Source organism: Perna viridis, chromosome 11 (assembly GCF_037379345.1).
Source record: "Perna viridis isolate PV_CMFRI_1.1 ecotype Kerala chromosome 11, ASM3737934v1, whole genome shotgun sequence".
Taxonomy (NCBI): domain Eukaryota; kingdom Metazoa; phylum Mollusca; class Bivalvia; order Mytilida; family Mytilidae; genus Perna; species Perna viridis.
Genome location: NC_142455.1, coordinates 1,278,537 through 1,295,158, shown reverse-complemented (window position 1 = coordinate 1,295,158; position 16,622 = coordinate 1,278,537). Strand labels below are relative to the sequence as shown.

At 34.5% G+C, this 16,622-nt stretch overlaps 1 protein-coding gene across 1 annotated transcript in view; it reads left to right on the top strand.

Moving 5' to 3' along the window:
- Positions 1 to 16,360, top strand: part of LOC148602268 (protein dispatched homolog 1-like) — a 32,716-nt gene extending 16,356 nt beyond the window's left edge. Inside the window, exons 3-10 of the mRNA XM_088553262.1 lie at positions 1,114 to 1,341; positions 2,383 to 2,508; positions 8,333 to 8,470; positions 9,321 to 9,438; positions 14,387 to 14,526; positions 14,774 to 14,851; positions 15,077 to 15,247; positions 15,914 to 16,360. Coding sequence (XP_088409388.1) covers positions 1,114 to 1,341; positions 2,383 to 2,508; positions 8,333 to 8,470; positions 9,321 to 9,438; positions 14,387 to 14,526; positions 14,774 to 14,851; positions 15,077 to 15,247; positions 15,914 to 16,360 — 1,446 coding nt within the window. The remainder of the gene's footprint in view (positions 1 to 1,113; positions 1,342 to 2,382; positions 2,509 to 8,332; positions 8,471 to 9,320; positions 9,439 to 14,386; positions 14,527 to 14,773; positions 14,852 to 15,076; positions 15,248 to 15,913) is intronic.
- Positions 16,361 to 16,622: the final 262 nt, after the last annotated feature.

Genomic DNA, 16,622 nt, shown 5'->3' with positions numbered 1-16,622 from the left:
TCTACCCATTTAACTTGCGATAAAGGATATTACAGACACAGTCCGCCCCATGTCTTGACCTACACTTAGAAATCTATTATAAAAGAAAACAATTGACCGAACTTCACGACCAACGTGATGACTTTTCTTTCAGAATTGTCAACTTTCCTTTCATCTGTGGCAACATCCCTTCAGCACCTGCGTATGGAGTTTTCATATAACAACTTATACGTTATACCAGAGCTTGCCGTAACTACGCATACTTTTTGTATCGTGCTAGACATCTTACAAGTATGCTTCGGGAACAGGGTTATGTTGCTACAAGATTGGAGTCATCGCTACATCTGCACCGTGAAAACTGAATTGTTCAACATGTCATAGTCTTCATTTCCTCTTCCGTCTACCTGGGAATTGACTTTTTATGAGCAACTCGGAGGGTGTTTCTTGAAACGCAGAGGACGCTTACTATACTGGTGCACTTAGTCCGTGCTCCAAGTTGGTAGTGGAGCCCAAGTTGCTCATTTACTTTTGTTAATTTATTTGCATTATTTCAGTTACTTTATGTTCTTTGTTGTGTTTGTCTGTTTTCAAATGTCTAGTTTGTGTAACGTGATTCTTTTAGTTGGTTCCCTTGGTTACTCTTTGATATACATAGACTGCGCAACACTGAAATTCTTGATTCATAGTCTCGACAGACAGTCGACTCTGAATATAGTTGACCGTCATGACTTGAGTTACATGACAATCTTGACATATGGTCTATATTCTTCTTCAGGTAGTGCCGCGAAATCAAATTTATTTTTCTCTACTGTCAATAATGAAATTTGGATTTCGACATGCGAGCTTTTAGTTTTCACCATTTTCCTATCTTTCTTATCAGATAAATGGGACTTTGAACACAGAAAAAGAGATTTGTATATAATATAACACTGCATTGTTGGCCCTTAAGGATAATTTCTAAACGATTCCAAAATGTAATTACTTTTTTTTGTATACAGTTCATAATTAAGCGTTGTTCCAAAGAGTCTGTTTGTCACCCCTATAAAACGCTTCATAATTGTTTAAACCATCTATTTCACATCCCTATTATACCTGGATAGAGAACTAAATGTGTACTTATTTTTGTTTCAACAGGTAGAAATATTTAGAGAATCTCATAACTATGGCAAAGCCTACAAACTGCATTATCATGGGTTCCAAAGAAATTACGAGGATGAAAAAACACGGATTCATTTATCCTGGGGTGTCAAGCCACAAAATATGGACGTTTGCAATCTGAAGTCAGGTGATCTTTGTGAAGGCGTTTCAGAATGGGAGGATGATTTCGATGCATCATCAGAAGAGGCTCAAATGGCTCTTATGGTACGTCAGCATTCAGGGGTGGATCTAGACACTTTGAGGGGCCACACAGAAAAAAAAGTGGGATGCTACATTGTAGGACACTATTCACCATTTTTTGTCAATTTTACACATAAAAATTACAAATTTTTCAAATAAAAGAGGGTGCAAACCTCCTGCACCCCTCCCATGGATCCGCCAGTAGCACTCGGTTTGTTTGATTCCTTAATTTTAATGTCACATGACATTGAAGTTATCTGAATAAAGTAGAACTGAAATGTCTTATTTGTTACCCATAATGTTGTTGAAAAACCTTAACCACAACAGCAAATCACAGCAAAAATGGACAACTCCCGATATCGACACTTGCTTCGTCCATATCTGCTTGTATCATACTATACTCCAACGTTGCAGGTTTTCTTTTCGTCTACTTTCAGTTGTTATATTTGCTACATGACATTAACAAATTGAATATAGTATGTTATCGTTGATTCTATTTGAGTTGCTTCTAGTGTAGACTTATACAAATTCTGAACCAACCACGTGATTTGAATATCGTTCTAAATTTAGCCTCGAAGTAGAGCGTTGCTTCGATACAGAGGGTCAATCGAAAAAAATATGTATGTAATTATATCCTCATAAGAACGTCGACATTACGACATTGCTATGTAAGAATTTAAAAAAAATGTCGAAATGAAAATAATAGTTATACTGGAATCGAGATACTCTTGTTAGAAAAAAAGATACATAAGTGTTGTTGATAAGAAGTAGCTAGATCTAAGTACAGATATTTCTGTATCGAAATGAATTTGTTGCTATGTTGAAATAAAGATATTGCCATATCGATATAAGTTATAGCTATGTTGAAAGTACAACATCTTGCATCGAAACGACAATTAAGTTTGTCGTTATAACGACTCAATATTTTTATTTTAGTGGGATGATTCTAATCGGCTTCCGAACTTCGAAATTGCGCGCTGTTTCCTGAATTCCCAAAGCGTTATATAATTTCGTCTCTGACATTCAATGTTATCGTTCTGTAATTTTGTTTTCTTTACATTTTAGAACTTATGCCATAGACTGGATAATCTAACTGATTTAGAAATGGATGACTACAAGGTCAAGAGAAATGCCATCACAAACAAACCGGAAATTGCCTGTTTTATGTCGGACATGTATAGATATTATCAGGTAAATGTCAAAATACAAACGTACGGACGGACGATCTGTAGCATTATTATATTTTATTAGCGGTATTCCAATGGACTAATTAAGAAATTCAACTTCCGTCCAAGTAAACAACATTGCTTCGTCGCAGTGTGCTTCTCAAATACGTTTTGACAAACAAGGGACAGTAGCGATCACAGAATGCAATATTGTTTCTGAATCAGTTCATTTTTTCCCGAGGCAGTCGGTATAGTTTCGTTTGACCGTAAAGACGCTCTTCTATGGAAACGCATATCACCGAATTCCAATTCTGTTTCCCGATTGGCCGAATACTGATAACTTAGAGGCGCTTGAAAAAGGTATCGAAAATTTGAAATTGCGTTAAAAAAACTGTATCAAAAATTTTACAATTGCGTATCATGTGTTATTTTCTTGGAAGATATGTATAAACGTAGAAGTAAAATTATACTGCGTCGGCTATCTTTTTAAAGATAGTATTTGTCAAAGTTTAACCTTTCATTTACTAAATATACGGAATCTTTTTCAAATAACATTTTTCCGACGCAGTCGGTATAGTATCGCTTTTAACCCTTTGACCTTAAAGACGCTCTTCCATGGAAACGCAAGTCACCTGATCACAATCCTGTTTCAAGTTTGTCTAAATACTGATAGCTTAATGGAATTCGAAAAGGGAAATTGAAATTCGAAATTGCGTGCCATGCGTTATTTTCCGATGAAAAGTATAAGTAAAAAAAGCAAATTTCACTGCGTCGGCTATCTTTTTTAAAGATACTTGTTCATAGTCTCTCAAGAGTCTTCTTGAAAATGTAAATACAAATAAACCATGATCTTGATTGTTAGAAGGAAAAAAAACACCCCGATATTCATGTTTCTGGGTCAAAAATGGAAAACTACGGGCATCCTCAAGTTTTTACAGATGTACATATTTAAATGTTATATAAATAGATCATTATTTGTCTTTTTTCAGACATTAGTATGATAGAATATATTTAAAGAATTGCATAAAAATGGAGATGACTAAATTGGAATTAAATTGTAGGTCGTAAATATTAATTATTCTTGCTCATTTGACGCATCGCCTGTAAACTTGTGACCACCAAATACGAGATTGACGCCTTCAAATCTTCCAAAACAATGTAGTTGAACCATAAATAAACGAGTGTTTAGAGCATCAAAGTGAATTTTCAAGCAATTAAAAGCATGGTAATGCTTCAACGCTTTTCTTTCCAAGTTACCCGAAGTTAAAAAGCGTCCTCGTAATTTTTAATTATGCATATACAAGTGCATTGTAATAAAATGCTAGTGCATATATATACATAGACATGCATCATTAATTTGATCCTCTATCCTACATATTAACATCTAAATGAACTGTCCCGTACCACCATACATCGTGTACTAAGTTACAGCCCTAGATTAATCCTACGAGGAGGAATGACCCGGACAGCGAAAGCTATATTTTGATCTGGCCGAGTGGTCTAGAGCGCTGGACTTTGTGCAGGCGGTGTTGCCATAGATGTCACAGGAGTTCGAGTCCCGCGGAGGGAACGACCAATAATTTGCATCGCAAATTTGATAGTTCTAACATCGTTGGGAATTTTTCAGACCTTTCTATATATATGTATATAGATATGTACATGTACTTACAATATCAGGAAAATTGGTTCTGTATGCATTGATTTTGAGTCATTCCATATATCAAGTTTGTTTTTACAGAATATCAATCAAATTGATAACTTTTGAATTGTCTCCTCTTAAAATATGACATCATTATGTCACATCGTTATGTATTTTGATTAATACCAATTACAACATTTTCTACCTTCGAAATATCGTATACTGCAAGTACAATATATATTTATTATGACGGACTGTAACAAAAACAAATTATGTATCATGTACTGTTTTATGAGATGACGGTATAATTATTTTCCGTTCCACCAAAGATCAAAAGTCAAATTAGTAATAAAAACAACTTAAAAGCATTAATTGTATCGTTTATATGAATACTGTAATCAAATGTCTTTCAATTGCAATCTTAAATGAAGAGGATCCTTATAATTGTGTTATAATTCTTGCCATACACATTACCGTTGAATATAAAATAGATGTAACCTGCTACGATTAGGTTTAGGATGTTTTAAAGTTACAATTTTTAGTTGATTAAATTTGTTTCTAATTTAATTAATCATTTGATGTGTTCCCATTTCGGCTTACATGTGAATTACAGGCTAAAAAGGGCAAAAAAGTACTTTGGCGAAATGGAAACATATTTATTTTTCGGTTGTAAAAACAAAGTGAGGTGTTAAACAGATAAATTTTTATCATTTTCTTTCTTCTCCTCAAACTTTAAATTTACAGTCTTTGAATACTTTTCAATTAGAAAAAAATACTTAAAAAATATATGTAATTTTATTTTTCGCGTATTAGTACACATACAATTCAGGGACCAATAAAAAAAAAAAAAAAAAAAAAAAAAATAAAAAATAAGGTTCAAATATGATATTTTAAAAATAAATTTAATGAGTGTGTATACATAGGATTGGATTAATCTAATGAAGTCGTTATCAAAGTACGTATTACGAACATGTCATCTTCACATTCTTTATTTATTTTCGCAAAGTCAATAACAATAAATTGACATTATTTATTGAGCAGCATAAATAATTGTTAATTAAACGAAATAAGCATCATTTAATGGAAGGTTACTTTGCTTTGTAACTTCTTGTAATTTTTTCTATAAAAATCCTATAACAATTCTAACCATTGAAGTACATGTATACTAGTGTCACGATCAGATATTATCGCCATCTCCAATCTTACTACTGTAGTGATTGCCTTACCTCTTGATAAATTGAAATCTCGTTTGAAAGGACTTTTTTGTAAATCTATTGCTGTGTCAAAAAATTATGTTGTTCTCAATTACAAATCCACATATTTTCTAAAGCATCGCAGAAGGGCAAAGTGTGCTACACAGAAAAGCAGGTTTGCAATATGCTTGATTTCCTCGTTGATAACATATTTGTCACATATGGAGTAGCTATTTTTCAACAACAAGTTGGCATTTCAATGGGCACTAACTGTACTCCTCTCCTATCCGATTTGTTTTTATATTCACACAACTGAATTTCTTCAGAACCTCGTAAGGAATAAAAATTTAAAGGATGCTAAATTCCTTAAATTTACATACAGATATACTAATGCCATAGTATTGTCCATCAACAATCCTTCTTTTGGTAAATGTTTACCGTTAATATATCAACTAGAGCTCGAGATAAAGGAAACTACAGAAAAAAAACATGTTCTGTATCTTTTTGGATATATATCGCAAATTTGACAACAGCGGTCATCTCAGCACTAAGATTTATGATAAAAGAGACGACTTTAATTTTAATATCATACATTTTCCTTACCTGTGCAGCAATATCCCATCATCTCCTGCATATGGCGTTTATCTGCGAAATAAACTCCTGAATCAAGGATATGAGAAAATGCGTCTTAAAAGGTCTTTTAACAAATTCGTTTTAGATATAAGTTCTTGGTTGAAAGAGTGATCAAGGGAAACAAGGTTATAGCGGTAATCAAAAGAATATAATCCAAGGACAAAGACCAGACCAAGGAAAACCGACATACACAACATCACGTTTGTCGTAAAGCTTAGTCAATAGTTTTCCTATACCATCGATTTCTAAGTGTAGGTCAAGATATGAGGCTGAACTTACAGTGTGTGTAGTATCCTTTATCTCAAGTTCTTTGGGGTAGATGCAATGTATCAAATCCCCAAAACTAGGATTGTTTAAAGATACTACGTAATTAAAGGATCTAGCTAAACGATATTCTTTCTTTTGGATCAGATCAGCTATAAAATCAGCCTTATAAGAGTGAATGAATAGGTCAGCAAGTACAGGAGCACAGAGAAAAAAAATACCCAGTTTCTTCTAAAACATTGAGTAATGATTGTTTTTTGTGCTGGTTGGACTGCTGATTTACCTATTATGACAATAGCATGCATTTGTTTTATAATCACCTCTGTCATGGTCACGCCGCAACGGAAGAGGGGGTTTAGCGCGCTGTAAAACTTAGATTTTACCCATCATTTCGTTTGAAGTGCTTGCATCAAGTCAGGACCATTGCGGTTCTTGCTGCTCCGTTGGTGTAATATCTACTTTGCCAGATTTATATTGGACTTAATTTTTATCTCCTTAGAACACAGGTTATATGAAAAACCTATGTGTTAATTTCTGTTTACTATGGGAATTAAAACAAAATATCAAAAATAAAAATATGTAGGCTTTCCAACCATGAATCACATTTTGCATGATACTTTGCTGGAGTACTACTTAATATTTAATTTTGAACTTCATTTAATACGACAATGTTACCTAAAATGATATCATATTCATCAGAATGAGGCATATGACAAATTAAATTGTAAAAGAAAAACAAATATAACTCAAATTATAGTATGCTCTTTTTATGAGTAATTTTACAGGTTTTTAATGATAAGCAGAGGACGCGTATCCTATCTGTGCATCCGAGTTGCTCATTTACGTTTGCTACTTTGTATATATTATTTAAGTTACTTTATGTTCTTTGTTGTGTTTGTCTGTTTTCAATGTCTGGTCTTTGTTCCTGGATTACATTCTTTTGATTACCGCTATAACCTTGGTTCCCTTGATTATTTTTAAACTAGTCTATTTTTATTAAACGCCGTTTAAGGACAATAAAATTCACTGAAATAGGATTTTTGATCCCATCTTGGAAAAGTGGCAAATTATGATCACAATATCCTTCCGTGCGCATTTATTTGTCACAAGTTTCCTTTTGTTATTAATTTTCCGCAACTACCACAGCCAACAGTTATTTTGTTTATAGCCAAAGTAGGAAATTAGTATGTACTATTTGAAAGTTTACTTATAAAGCATGAAGATTAACATATCATGCAATAAATAAATACCTTCAATTATGATATTTGTTATAGAGAGCAGTGTTTTATCGGATGTTCCCATTGTAAAAAAATCAATAACTCTCACTGCGAAATTCAGTAATTTTACTCTCGTGTTTTCTCCCACCAAAACGTCACAACTTTGCCATCAATCCACCAATCAAAGAATTTAACATTCATATTGAAAATATCGATAAAGTATGAAGAAAATTTATATTATAAATATGGTAATCAATTGTTTATCGTGAATAACCAAAATATTATCACGAGTGCCAAAGAACACCTCGATATAATCACGAGTGCCAAAGAACACCTCGATTTAATCAGGAGTGCCAAAGAACATCTCGATTTAATGAGAGGAACTTGTTAAATCCTCAAGCGTTCTTGGCTTGAGTGCTAATATTTTAGTTATTCACAATTAACAATTGATTATCCTTTCATTATCAACCATAGTGTCTAATTACAGACTTCTAACCAGAGTCGGGATATGTCCTTTCCTCCGTTGATTCGTTCATCTAATTCTAGTGTCCAAATGAAAATTGAAGATAATTAATGCAATTCAGGGGGATCCGGAAATTATTAAACAGGTGGGATGCGATTCAAAAACCTTCAAGGCTACCATTCGCACATTTTTAAAAAGTTCTATATATTAACATTAACAAAGACTTTCGAACAATACGGTTGATTCAACCTCCGGAGTATGCCACTGGTTCTCCCCTGCATTGCCAGGTCAATGTAATACTAACCGAATTGAGAATGGGTTTCATATTTTCACAACTAATGAAAAAAGTTATATTCCCTTTTCGTGAAAACATAGATGGCAAGGGCATATGTTGTCACTTTATTGCAATCTTATTGTTTTAATTCCGCTTGATTTTACAGAACATGGTAGCTGCTGCAGGAATCAACATATCGATACCTTTTCCCTTTACCAACGCAAGCGTTTTGGCGTTCATGAATTACAACAGCCATATTTATGACACATCATCACTTCCAGCCGATTTTAACAGCTATCTAGAGGTAAAGCTTTAATTTACAAATTATAAAAAAAGAACACATTAAGTATGATAAATAAGGTAGCGAGTTTAATCGACGACAAAGTCGTAATAAAAGCTATAATGCTTCTTAAATAGGCACGCGCTATAAAGGACATTTGAGCCGAGTGCCGTTGTTTGGCTCGAGGTTACCACATAATATTGTGCTTGCATATATTGCCATGCCAATCGTCTAGCCTAAATTTTCGTGAACAAGGACAATAAAAATCCCACTCTGTATGCCTTATTAGTGTAAAGCAGGGTCTGCTTTATTCCTGCCTAGAAAAGTCTGGTATTTAGTTTGCAATAGAAAGTTAAATTACAATGAATCTGTCTAAACTATGAAAATACGTGACAGCAGTAAAACTAATCATATTCCATTGTCCTCGATAATGATTTGTTAAGTATGAAATTTTATCAAATGCTCGTATGGCATTATAAGGAGACAACAAGAAATATTAACACATTACGTTAAAGCTTAAAAATATACAACCAAGGGCACTTTGGGCACTGATAGTTCCGACCAAACCTTTTTTGAGAATCTTTATTTCCAACTGATTCGTTTATATAACCAAAAATCGTATTTTTGCAATTTCCTTGACCCATTCATTAAAACTATCACAAAAAACATGCATACTACCACTTATGAAAAAATCGACTTGAGTACCAATGGAGGGACCTGTACGTACTTATCATCAATCTCTCGATTTTAGTCGGAATCATTCGAACCCAAAGTGCCTGTGTGAACAGCGACATGATGATTCACAGTATATATATATATATATATATATATATATATATATATATATATATATATAAATATTCTTTTATTTTAGATAATGATATCCTATTGGTTGAGTGATGGTTACCAGGCAACACCAACAGCAGACTACTGGATGTACAACCGTTTAATTGGTGAAGAGAAAATTTCAGGTGTCACCAAAATTGTCAGTAGACCCCTGCACAAGCCGATAGTTAGTATATAATCACTGACAGTAGACTTTTAGAACAAAAACAACAATGCCAAGGATAATCAAGGGAACCAAGGTTCTAGCGGAAATCAAAAGAATGTAATCCAGGGACAAAGACCAAACATAAAAAACAGACATATACAACAAACAAACATTAACTAACTAAAATAATGCATACCAAGTAACAAAAGCAAATGAGCAACTCGGACTAAAACTGGAAGCATGAACCGAGTGCACCGGTAGGGTAAGCGTCTTCTGCTTTTCCAGAAACAGCCACCGAGTTGCTCATAAAAAGTCAAGTCCGGGGTAGATAAAAGAGGAAAGGAAAACTTTGACACGATGAAAAAATCAGTTTTCATTGTGCAGATGGATCCACGAGTTCATGATGGCGACCATAAAACTTCAGTAGTAATTACTTCAATCTTGTAGCAACATAAATAAATATGTCTAAATTCTTGAATAAAAAAGTAGTGGCTATTGGACCATCATCCGATGAGTCCATTTATTCTGCGTACTTTTTTATGTGTCTTTATTTTGTTTCTTTTCCATCTAAAAGTCTAGCCCTTGGTATCAATAGTATAGACTGCTGTACATATTAACTTTGTTTGAAAGAAATTATTCATTTACGATGAACTTTGCTAGTTCAAAATTGGTATCGCGACGTCTCTATCCATTTATATTTTAGCAATGAATAGATTTGATTTGCCCCAATTTGTATAGAAAAAGGAGTAATTTAAGGCTGCTTTAGCAGGCATTTTCGTAAATCTTTGTTTCTGTTAAAATATGCCTTAACTTTGAATAATTTCTACTAAATTGTACTTTTCCTGTGTAATTTCATTTGATATCCACAAATAAAATGCATTAAATACATGAAATAGATGTCGATACATAAATTGTTCTGCAAGACAAAAAGTCGACTTAGATAAAATTCATATGGATGTTACTTCTGGTGACCTTGGTCCGCGCATGTACTGTAGGGTCGATTCTTTAAAAAAATAAATCTGATTGCAAAGCGAAAATGGTTAATCAACGACAAAATTACGAAAAATAATTACATCAGAGCTATTGATCTTCTTTGATTAAAACATTGTTTACACAATATTCTGTAGGTAGTATTGACATTTATTGCTTCAATTGCATTACTACAAACTAATTTCATTGAATCAGCAAAATTCCGTAGAATCAAATCTGAACAAATTTGCAGCTAAAGCAGATTTAGTAAGTTTAACTGTGCCGTGACACTATGGGTTTAGTTTAAGAGCATGCGTCGAACGTGATCAATATACTATTTTTACCCTGACCTCGCGAAAGTATATGTCACGTATGCTCATCGACTTAACACAAAAAGGTCTATTTCGTTAAACAGTACATACATACTGAACTAATAATAATAAAATATAAAAATCTTTATATGTGAACGTATGTAAGTACATTTTTACATACACTAAAAATATTAACGGTAAAGTGTTTCCTCAAATTCGTTCCATCTTTCATTAACATATTTTTGTTTTTCAAGATTCGTGTACGGTATGAAACTATACATCACGCATTCTCATTTACTTTACACAAAAATGTCTATTTTGTTAAACTGTACATCTTTATATAATGGTATAGTAACAATATTTGTGCATTGGATTTTTGTCTATCTATCTATCTATCTATCTATATATCTATCTATCTTCTTCGTTCATCAACACATAAGGCCTCAACCAGCCGACGCCACAACTGCCTGTCTTTGCTTTCTTCTCTATTGCCGTCCACGTCTTCCCTATATCTTTCATCTCCTGTTCGACCATCCTTCGCCATGTCTCTTTTGGGCGTCCTCTTTTTCGCTTCCCGGTAGGTGTCCATCTTAGTGCAATCTTAGTGATATCTTCTCCCTCATTCTTTTCACAAAACATGCCCAATCCAACGCCGACTCCTTCTTTTTATCTCTATCTCCATGCAGCACTGCTTGGTCGTAAGGTATATCTTTTTAGGCCAATAAATTTGGCAGATTTTTCGAAGGCAGGTGTTGTGGAATGAGCAAAATATTTTCCATGTTAGTTTGTATTATTCTCCGGCATTCAGCCCCATAAAGTAACACAGATTTTACATTACTGTTGTTTATTTTCAGCTTGGTGTTCATACAGATTGACCCATTTCTCCATATGGATTGCAGTTGGCAGAACTAATTTCTAAATTTGCTTATTCTGGCTCTGATGTCTTTCGCTGTCCCATTGGAATTACTTAACATGCTGCCTAGATATTTGAAGTCCTCAACCTCTTCTTTGATGTTATTTTCTAGTGTGACGGATTAATCTATATTAATGTTTACAGTCTTTACTTTGGTCTTATTTTCGTTGATGTTCAGGCCTATACTATGAGCTATTTCATTTAATTTTGTTGTTTTACTCTGCATCTTGTTAACATTACTAGACAAAAGGCATATGTCAGCAGCAAAGGCTAAGTCTTCTTATGAAGGAGGTCATGGTCCATATGATGCCTGTGTTTTTATTTCCTAGTGCCCTAGTGTTGTTCTAATACACCAGTCTATTGCAGTGATGAATAGGAGAGGAGATATGATCTATCCTTGTCGTACCCAAGATGTCACCGAGAACCAATCTGACTGTTGACCATTATGTAATACACAGCATTCATAGTTGTTGTAGAAAGCTGGTATTAAGACAACTATATTTTATGGCAATCCATATGATCTTAGAATGACCCACAACAGTCTCTTCTGATCATATCAAAAGGTTTTTCGGAAGTCTATAAAGTTGAGAATTAGTTTATTTTGCCACTCAATACTTTGCTCTATAATGTTACGGGTTGTACAAATGTGGTCAATACATCCTCTGCCTGATCTAAAGCCTGCCTGCTCTAATTTTAACAGATTATCTATTACATCATCTGTTCTATTTAATAGAACTCTTAACAGTATCTTGCTGGGTACTGGTAGTAAGGTTATACCCCGCCAGTTGTTGCAGTCTCTTAAATCTCCTGCTTTGGGTATCTTTATAAAGAGTCCTTTTGCCAACTCGTTAGGAATTGTGTCATATTTCCTGATATGTTGAAATAAGTTGTGAAATACTTTTTTGCTGGTTTCCAGATCTACTTTCAGCATTTTTGATGTTATAGAGTCCAATCCAGGTGATTTCCCAATTTTTTAGCTTCAGTAATGCCTTCCTGATCGATCTCTTGTCTATATACTGCTTCAATGCTTACATCTAATTATTCTCCAAACTATTCTATATTGGGGATGTCACCCTGATGATAAATATTTAGAACTTCTTTAAATTGTTCAGTCCATCATTCAAGCTGCTGTTTCTTTTATGTTCAAACTCTACCATCTTTAGACTTGCATGGTTTGCTGGTGTTGGTTTGTTTTCCACTTAGTTGTTTTGCGATCTTGTATACTGTATTAAGTTGTCCCCTTAGGCTGCTAATTGTGCCTCCATGGCTAGTGTTTCAAGGTACATTTTCTTATCTTCCTTAGCTTTTGTTTAACTTCTTTGTCTTTGGCAGAGTATTCCTTCTGTAAGGCAGTTATAATTCTCTCAGATTTTGCGTTTAGTTATTTCTTAATGAGTTTTCTTTCTTGAATGTTATTCCAGGTGTTGTCGCTTATCCATTCCTTTCTCTCATGTTTCCTGTAGCCAAGTATAGTATTAGAGGTGTCTTTGTAAATATTTTTAATCTCATACCATTCCCGTTCTAAGCTTTCCATTGTATCAGTGTCTGAATCCTGTAAGTTCTCTAAAACTGTAAATCTTTTCCCTAACTCTATTTTAAATTTTTTTGTAGCTCAGGTTGTTTCAGCTAGTCTATATCAAACACTTCTCTTTTACCTATTACTTTTTTTATAGCCATTCTTAATGTAAAGTTGATTTTTCCCATTACTAGATGGTTGTCACTTGCACAGTCTGCTCCCTTCATTACTCTTACACCGGACAGTGAGTTTTTCCAACGTCCATTTATCAACCATCTGGAGAGTTCCATGTGATCTTATGTAGTAACAGAGTAACAGGTTCTCAGTCAGTCTACCTACATTCACTTACTCCAAGCATATCAATGTCATAAGGTTGCATTTCCTTTACTACCTGAGCTGTTTTTTCACATTCATATATTGTGCACACATTCCACGCGCCTATCGTAAGATATTATTTTGGTCCCAGAAGGCTGTTCCTCTTATTGTTATCTTCAATTGAGCTTTCACTTACAACATTCATATTGTTTTCATGACAACTAACATCCCTTGGTATACCGTTGCAATTTGTTTTGTTAACTGATCTGGTTCCGTAACTATTGTGGTTTTTTTGAGACAAGATAGTCAGTTTTGGGCTCAACCCCAAACCTGGAGGACCAGGATATTTGCTGTCCAGGTTCCCATCCTCTAGATCCGCCGTCATTCAAGGCTTACGAGCTAGGATCTGCCCGGTTTTATGCGAGAGTAGTCTCTCTTAGATAGGTAGCCTTTCTAAGATTAAAACTCCCATCTAGCCGGCTACTTATCCATAGCTGGGGGTTTGGTTTGCAGGCACCAGGGCATCTCCACTCGCCGGTGCGCCGAGCATGTCGTGCATCTAGGGACCAAATCTCCAGCGAGAACCTTTGGGCCTGGGGCTTCAAGGTACCCAGTTTACCATCTGCCACATCGAGGAGGATCCCATATCTGGGCCACATAGGTCTTGCTGCATGAGAGGCTACATCTGACAGGAGAAACTGACTCACTCGGCTTTCTTTTCACAACGAGAGTTGTTAGCCAGAGGTGGAAATGAAAGCGAGAGTGGAAAAGTACAGACGTCACAACACACACACTGTACGCTCCATACAGCCATTTGACAAACAATTTTTTGGCTTTGGACCTCAATTAATTAATTACATGGTGATATACAAACTAAATCTTTGCAGTCAAGTCTTTCCTTAAATTCGTTCCATCTTTTATTAACATATATTTTTAGGGATGGTTTATGGAACGAAACTGAAGGTCATTGGAATTGAAATCAACACAACATTAAATTACTTTACCTTGGGGTACCCCGAGGGGAAACCAGTCTATGAAAAGTGGCAAACGTTTATAGAGGAAGAGGCAAGTTTGATAGCCAACATTATGTTAATCTAGTTCTTGAGTTGATTGAATAAACTTATTCTTGCTCCGCACATGTATCTTTTCCATTGCATTTATTTAAATGTACAGACTGTTTATCTAGTAAAGTTAAATGAACCTAAAAAATTCAATAGTTTTTTTTTCTATGATGCAACTAATTGTTACAAGAATATTAAAAATATATCAGTCCCGGCTGATCTTTGATCATTGGCTTCTTTTATTAATTCAGGTTGATAAGATGCCAGCTTCACTTAAGAGTGGTTTTCAGTCAACTCGGAATACATGGCACTGGATTAAAGTTCAAGAGGTAAAGTCGGTAACAAATTTTGGTACATGTTTTATATCTAAAACTTAGTTTCAACTAAAAAATAAATTATGTAGAATTACTTGTTTTTTTTATTCCTACCAGTTTTGGTAGACTGCTTAAAATTCTAAAATCTAAAGAGTTTTACAACCGATGGTTATTTGTAGGTGCCATATAAATATTGCAAAAACGACCCTTTTTATTAAAATCTATTTTTATATATTGCAGACTTTGGTGGACTCGGCAGTGTTGGGTGTAGCTGTCGGTATCTCTATAGCGTTCCCAATATTGACCTTCACCACACTGAACATTGCGATAGGCTTACTAGCAACTCTGTGTATTGGTATGGTGACTACTATTGTGGTCGGTATCATACCTCTGGCTGGCTGGAAACTCGGGGTAAGTTTAAGTATCTCGGAAAGATTGAACTCTCCCTTCTAGAGTTAAACGTATTTAAACCAAAGCCGTTTCGGATGGAAGATTTGTTTAAGTTATGCAAGCATTTGATTACCTGGTTCAGACGTCATTCAATTCAATACATAGGAATTCAGAAAACAATATTTTATTCAGAAAGGTTTCTGGTAAAAGGGTATGTAAGTCACGGTTTCACGAGAATCTGTCCTAATCTAAAGTCTTTCGTGCAAAAAACCGATTAAAAGGACAAATATGTATATTTTCATGTTTGGATATATATATGTAAATATATGTATCTTTTTGATAAAGTTAAGCAATATGTAATACCGACAATTAAAGCGTAATTTGGTCTAAAGTTGGTTTTGCAAGCATAACTTGGTGAATTAAAAAAACACCCTTAAAATAAGTTTCATTTAGATTGATTTGTCAAAATTAAATTTTGATCTGTAATCAAAATGTTATACAGTGTTTTGATAATTTAAACGGGGACTTGGATCAATCAACGTTAATGTTATCACAGTACCAAATTAGTGTATACAAAATAACCTAGGTTGCCAGTAAGATAACCAACCAATCGGAAGACTTAATATAAATCAGGATAAATTATAATATACATATAATAAACCTATGATTTTTACTCTATATTTTCAGGTACTTGAATCGCTGAATCTGTGTTTGGTTGTTGGTCTTTCCGTTGATTACGTGGTACATCTTGCGGAAGCGTACAGAACATCTGTGTACGCATCACGTGAGGGAAGAGTCAAGGACATGCTTGAAAGCATGGGGCTTCCCATCCTATCAGGAGCAATTACGACATTTGGTGCGGCTACTTTTATGCTGTTTGCCAAGATCAAGTTTTTGTTCCAGTTTGGCTTATTTGTTATGAGTACTGTTGGTATATCACTGCTTTTCTCATTTCTGTTCTTTACGACTTTTATGGCATTATGTGGACCTCAGGGCAACACCGGCTCTTTATCAGTATTACCTGGGCTTATCAAAACCAAAGTGACTGGAATCGATAATAAAAGTAAGACTTCTATTGGCACCAGTGTTCAACGTGTGATATGTTTGAGATGTCGTGCTAGCTCACCGACTTAACCGTCTATTGTCTGTATTAACATTAACTTCTATGTAAAAATGTGGCCTCCGTGTTTTTGTTTGACGTGAATCCTATATCTGAACCTTTTATTAACAAGATTTTTATAGTAAAAATACACACAAATAAATGTGCGTTTCTATGTTGTTAACTGATGTTATCGTGTGCATCAAATACGTGTATCAAGTAAGTAATCCATTGTACGTAACTGTCTCCGATTTCAAACAAATTGTAACGAATTGTAACGTGTCAAACGCAGAAAAT